At 63.0% G+C, this 6,121-nt stretch overlaps 2 protein-coding genes across 3 annotated transcripts; one reads left to right on the forward strand and one right to left on the reverse strand.

Moving 5' to 3' along the window:
• Position 1: 1 nt before the first annotated feature.
• On the reverse strand, positions 2–2,656 carry YPEL4 (yippee like 4). Its single transcript, XM_062577653.1, has 6 exons — positions 2,493–2,656; positions 1,891–2,219; positions 1,314–1,642; positions 646–689; positions 309–417; positions 2–207 (listed from the first exon to the last, which is right to left on the reverse strand). Exons 1-6 carry the CDS (start codon positions 2,654–2,656, stop codon positions 118–120), a joined length of 1,065 nt encoding a protein of 354 aa, XP_062433637.1. The 3' UTR covers positions 2–117.
• CLP1 (cleavage factor polyribonucleotide kinase subunit 1) lies at positions 2,469–5,610 on the forward strand. 2 transcript variants are annotated; one of them, XM_062577075.1, is made up of 3 exons: positions 2,469–2,552; positions 2,818–3,445; positions 4,639–5,610. In XM_062577075.1, the coding sequence occupies exons 2-3, from the start codon at positions 2,840–2,842 to the stop codon at positions 5,308–5,310; spliced, it is 1,278 nt and encodes a 425-aa protein (XP_062433059.1). In that variant the 5' UTR covers positions 2,469–2,552; positions 2,818–2,839; the 3' UTR covers positions 5,311–5,610. The 2 variants fall into 2 exon arrangements, with proteins under 2 accessions (XP_062433059.1, XP_062433060.1); XM_062577076.1 differs by lacking the exon at positions 2,469–2,552 and having other exon boundaries at positions 2,767–3,445.
• The last annotated feature ends 511 nt before the right edge of the window (positions 5,611–6,121 follow it).

A 6,121-nucleotide genomic window follows, 5' to 3' on the forward strand; every position in this document is an offset into this window, starting at 1 on the left:
CTCCTAGAAAAAAGCCTTTATTCTGGTACAAAAGCGGCCCACAGGCGCTGCGCCTGCAGGCATGCATGCGTAGGGGCTGCAGGCACAGGAGGGGGACTGGGGGGCCCCGCTGTGCCCTCAGTCCCAGCCGTTCTCCTTCACCATGTGGGACATCTCGATGATGAACTTGCCCTCCTTGTACTTCTGGCTGCTCTCAAAAGCTTGCTCCTGGGCCAGGGAGAGGCGCCGTGGGCCCCGCGGCACCCGTGGAGGGCGCCCGAGGTGGGCATGTGGCGGGGCTCAGGGCGCCCGGGCACGGGGGCACTCACGTATTTCCAGCCCAGGGTGGTCTTGCAGCTCTCGCAGAAGATGTCAGCCACAGAGTGGAGGCCAGTGAGCAAGAGGCGCTGCTCGGCCGGGCCGCAGCTCACGTTAACGCTGTGGCGAGGACGCGGCCCAGTGCGGCATGGCGGGCACCACAGCCCTGCCAGCCTCTCGCCGCGCTGCCTGCAGGCTCAGGAAGATGTTCCCCGCAGCAGCCCACAGGAAGCCCCCCCAGCCCCCCCCCCGCCACCCCATTGCAGCAGTCCCCGCTGCACACAGGATGCTGCCCCTGCGCCCACTGCCCCCCGAGTGCCCCAGTGCACTACGCCCGTGGGTACTCACACCGAGTTGAACAGGTAGGCACGGCCATGGCTGCCCTGGAAGGACTGTGGGGGCACAGCGGGGGTCACTGGCAGGCCCCCCCCTAGTCCCCACTGCATCCCTCCTTCCCCGATGTGGCACCTTTGTCCCTGCCACTGCCCCAGCACACAGCACGCCGAGGGGCACTGGGAGGGGGACACCCCCTGCACTGGGGCACCCTCTTTGCAGCAGGGACATGGGGGGGGGTGCTTGCTGCAGTGTGAACACTGGGGAGGACATGTGCCCCAGTGGGGACAGTGGGGGGGCACTCCTGCAATGGGGACATGGGAGGGCACACCCACCATAACGGGGACACCAGGAGGGGATGCTCGCTGCAATGGAGGACTGGGCGGGAGGGGAGGACACTTGCCACCCGGGGGTGCCACAGGGGGAACACACGTCACACTGGGGCTGTCACGGGGGCAGGACACTTGCTGCACCGAGGGCACCACGGGGGGACATTTGTCATGCTGGGGCGGGGGACACGTCATCCTGAGGGCAACCATGGTGGGGGGGACGCTTGCCGCCCCGAGGGGGCCGTGGGACACTGGTCAACCCGAGGGCACTGGGTGGGGATGCTCCCGCTGAGGGGACACGGCGATGGGGGGTCACGCGTGCCACCCGGGGAGCCCCGCACGGGGGGACGGCACCTTGGAGATGAGCTCCTCGTGCCGGGCCAGGTGCGCGCGGCAGTGGACGCAGCTGTAGGTGCGGTGCGAGCGGGGCAGGTAGCTGCGGAAGGTGCGGGGCGGCAGGCGGGCGGCGGGGGGCAGGCGGCGGCGGGGGGCCGCGGCAGGCGGCAGGGCTCCGGGCGGCCGCGGGGGCGCGGGGGGCACCGTGCACCCCCCGCACAGGCGCTCGCAGGGGAAGCAGCGCAGCAGAGCGCTTAGAGCCGTCTTTCCGCGGCGACCGAGCTCGGGGGGGCGGCGCGGCCCCGGGCCCCCCCCAGGCGAGAAGCGGGCCGAAAAGGGGGGGCGGCCTGCAAGAGGTGAAACGGGGAGGGGCAGGGGGCTGGGGGGCAGCGCCGCCCTCCAGCACCCAGCTCCTCCGCTGCCCCTCACCCCCCTCCCGTGTCCGCGGCTCCGCCCGCCCCCCAGCCCACTGCCCCCCTCCCGCTGAGGCCGGCCCAGCTCATGGCAGCAGTGCTGGGGGGGTGCTGCCCAGCTCCCTGCCCCCCCCCGAAGAAGGGGGCGCGGGTCCCCCAAGAGCCCCGGGGGGCGGGCTCACCGCCTGTCCGCCCGTCCGCGTCCCCGCGTCCCCGCGTCCCGCTGGCGGCGCTGCCGGGCGGGCGGCCCCGGGCGGCCGCGGCTGCATCACGGCCGCGTGACTCATGCCGCCGCGGCGTCACCGCCCGCACCCTGACGTCACCCCCGCGCCGTGACGTCACCCCCGCCCCCCGCGGCCGTGTCTGCGGTCCCCCGCGCCTCCCGGGCCCCCTCCGGGGCAGCGGCCTCGGAGGGCGCACGCCAACGAGACGCAACCAGACGGGAGGACGGTATGGAAATAAGATGCAAACGACATGCAAATAGCGGGCCCGATAGGCCGGCGGGCACGTTCTGACGACATGCAGGCGGCGTGCAGAGGGCACGTGACGCAAAGGGGGCGGGGCCCAAGCGTGACGTGATTGTATGCAAATGAGCCGGGAGGGCAGCGGCTCCGTCGGCAGCGCCCTGGACTGCGTCTCCCAGGACGCACCGCGCGCCGCCCGGCTTGCGCGCTCGAGGCAGCGCGTCACCCGAGGGCGACGCGTCACCCAGGAGGCCCCGCGCGCGGGTGCCATGGCAACACCCTCCGCAACAGCCCCCAACAGGTCGCCCGCGTGACCTCACTTCCGGCGCAGTCTATAGATGCCTCCGGGCCGGAAGTGCAGGAGCACCGCAAGCGCCGTGGTAAGGGGGTGGTCGAGTCTGGGGCGGCACCGGCGGGTGCCATGGCAACGTCCAGGTGGGGCAGAGGGGGCGCCCCCCCCCCCCCGGCCTGGAGGCTGGGACATGGCGGCGACCCCAGGGTCGGGCCGAGCCGGGCCGGGGACCCGAGGTGGTGCGGGCAGTACCGGGCTTAGGGGGAGGAAGGAGCGGGGACCTCGGCAGGGCAGAGGAAGGGGAGGGGGCCGCTCCTCCCAACGCCTCCTCGTTACTCTGCGCCGCCCTACAGCTCGGCGGCAGAGGATTGAGCGATGGCAGACGACGGTGGTGATGAGAAAAAGCAGGTGGCCAAGTTCGAGCTGGAGCGGGAGACGGAGCTGCGGTTTGAGGTGGAGGCCTCGCAGACAGTGCAGCTGGAGCTGCTCACTGGCATGGCGGAGGTTTTTGGCACTGAGCTCACCCGCAACAAGAAGTTTACCTTCGATGCCGGTGCCAAGGTGGCCGTCTTCACCTGGCATGGCTGCACCGTGCAGCTCAGTGGGCGTACAGAGGTGGCCTACATCTCCAAGGACACCCCCATGCTGCTCTACCTCAACACCCACACAGCACTGGAGCAGATGCGCCGGCAGGCAGAGCGTGAGGATGAGCGGGGGCCCCGCGTCATGGTAGTGGGGCCCACGGACGTGGGCAAATCAACCGTGTGCCGCCTGCTGCTGAACTATGCTGTGCGTCTGGGGCGCCGGCCCACCTTTGTAGAGCTAGATGTGGGCCAGGGCTCCGTCTCCATCCCTGGCACCATGGGGGCCCTCTACATCGAGCGCCCCGCTGATGTGGAGGAGGGCTTCTCTCTCCAAGCCCCGCTGGTTTATCACTTTGGCTCCACCACACCTGGCACCAACATCAAGCTCTACAACAAGGTGAGTGTAGGGGTGTGGGCACAGTCCAGGAGAGCAGTGTAGCCCTGGGTTAGGGCCTAGACATGGTGACATTGCTACTTTTGGAAGCTTTCACAGGTTGAAGCTCTGAGCAACCTGATGTTGCTCGGTGGTTAGCCCTGTTTGGGACAGGGCCTGGTCTAGAAAGCTCCCTTCCACCTTATCTTTTCTGTGATGCTTTGATTTCTTTTTTCTGCTACATAAAACTATAGTGTAGTTAAGTATTGTGCCTGCTTTTGGGTGTTCCTGCTCAAGAAAGACATCGTGAACTTCAAGAAGGTGCAGAGAAGCGTAGCTGAATCAAGGGGACCGAGTAGCTGCCTTAAGAGAGACTAAGAAGACCATGACCTTCCAGTTCAGAGAAGAGGGCTGAGGGACTCTTAGCGGGTTTACAAAACCATACAGCTGCTAGATGAGCCAAAGGGGGAACTGTTGCACCACAGCCTGCAATGCAGGAAGTAGGTGATGCTTGATGAAACCACCTGGATACTGGCTTAGAGCAAATAAAAAACAAGCTCTTCTGTACACAGCTGTCAGAGCAGGCTGTGGAGGCAGACAGAAGCAGCGGAGTCAAGAGGGACTTTAAAGCATTAATGGACAGCAGGCCCATAAATAGATGCTAAAAAACATTGACAGGGATGTACTTTCTACCATCCCTACAGCTGCATGGTTAACTGGGTAGAACTGAACTGCAGAAGGTGGCCAAGCTTGCATGCTCTCCTGAAAAAGTGTATCTTGTTGCCAGTGTCTCTTGCTGTTTTGGTGCTGTTTGGGAGTAGAAGCTTTTCAGTTGCTTCCCTGAGCCTTTTAGCCAGTCAGGACTGACATGGTCATCTGCTGACACCCGGGTGCTGGGGAATTGGGGTTTGCAGATTTCAAAGGAGGTAGCAAGCGTAAGGACAGTACCGGAGACAGCTGGCCCAAGCATTTGGAATGCTGAAACACTGTGGTAGCTCAGCTGAGGAAAGTGTGAAGGAGTCAGAGCACAGAATATCAATGGATCCCATCTCCTCCCTGTTTCTCCTCTTCTGGAGAAGCTGTTACCATCTTCTCTGCTCTGAGGCAGAGCCAGAGCAGAGCCCTGAGAAGGGGGTACAAGTGGAAGGGGAATTCAGCTTTTGTCATGCCCCAAGAGGTGTCTCTGTCCTAATGTTTCTGCCCTTTCTTCCTCACAGATCACATCCCGCCTGGCCGATGTCTTCAACCAGCGGTGTGAAGTGAACCGCCGAGCGTCGGTGAGCGGCTGCGTCATCAACACATGCGGCTGGGTGAAAGGCTCAGGGTACCAGGCGCTGGTACATGCCGCCTCTGCCTTTGAGGTGGATGTGGTGGTGGTGCTAGACCAAGAGCGGCTCTACAACGAGCTGAAGAGGGACCTGCCTCACTTTGTGCGTACAGTGCTGCTCCCCAAATCTGGTGGGGTGGTGGAGCGCTCCAAGGACTTCCGTCGGGAGTGCCGAGATGACCGCATCAGGGAATATTTCTATGGCTTCCGGGGCTGCTTCTACCCCCATGCCTTTGATGTCAAGTTCTCTGATGTCAAGATCTACAAGGTGGGGGCTCCCACCATCCCAGACTCTTGCCTCCCCCTGGGCATGTCACAGGAGGACAACCAGCTCAAGCTGGTGCCAGTGACGCCGGGGCGGGACATGGTGCACCATCTGCTGAGCGTCAGCATGGCTGACAGCCCTGATGACAACATCTCAGAGACCAGCGTGGCTGGCTTCATTGTGGTCACTGGCGTAGACCTGGAGCGCCAGGTCTTCACTGTGCTTTCACCTGCCCCTCGCCCACTGCCCAAGAACTTCCTCCTCATCATGGACATTCGCTTCATGGACCTGAAGTAGAAGCAGTGGGGAGAAAACAGGGAGTCTCCTTGGAGATAGGAGAAACATGGAGGGCAACTCCACACTTCAAACTTCTTGGGGAGCAAGAAAACGTCTGCCATCTGGCTCATCTTGTGTGGCTGGAAGTTGTCTGCTTGCCTGTGTTTTCTTCTTCATCCAGCAGGTTTCCGGCCCTGAAGTCTGGCCACTTGTCCCTTTCTTACATGCCAGCAAGTACTGCCAAGCCCTCTCATACAAGAGGCTTGCTGCTCAATTTTATATCCTTTTATAACTTTTCTTATTAAAATTCCTAAACTTCTGCTTTGTGATGCCCTGTGAACTTTTGTCCTGGTGCCTCAGCAGTGGGGCAAAGCAGAGGGCAGGTAAGGAGAACAGCAGCAGAAGGTTGAGCGATGGGAATCTGTTGCTGATGAACAAAGGAGAGGCTTTTGCAGGGGGAGACTGAGGCAGAGTGTTGCTTGAAGTACTGACGAAAAAGTGGGAGCAGAAGTGATGTCCTTGCTCTCTGAATTACCCCCCGAGCGCCAGAGGGAGAGAGTGGAAGAAGAGAGGAACATGACCCACACCCGTGTGGCCCAATGTCTTTAATGACACCTTCCCCCCCCCCCGGGCCACCAGGGGGATGGGGATCCTGCTTTGAAGTGAGGGATCAGCCCCTCCTTTTTTTGGGGGGGGGGGGGGGCGGGGGAGATGGGTCTTTTCTGGGGGCTCGGACATATGACCAAGGAGAGCAAAGCTCCGGGGGCTGTGCTGGGGAGGGGGGCACCGCTGGGGTCGTGCGTTCGTAGGGCTCGACACCTGGGATGGCAGA

Source organism: Rhea pennata, chromosome 5 (genome assembly GCF_028389875.1).
Source record: "Rhea pennata isolate bPtePen1 chromosome 5, bPtePen1.pri, whole genome shotgun sequence".
Classification (NCBI taxonomy): domain Eukaryota; kingdom Metazoa; phylum Chordata; class Aves; order Rheiformes; family Rheidae; genus Rhea; species Rhea pennata.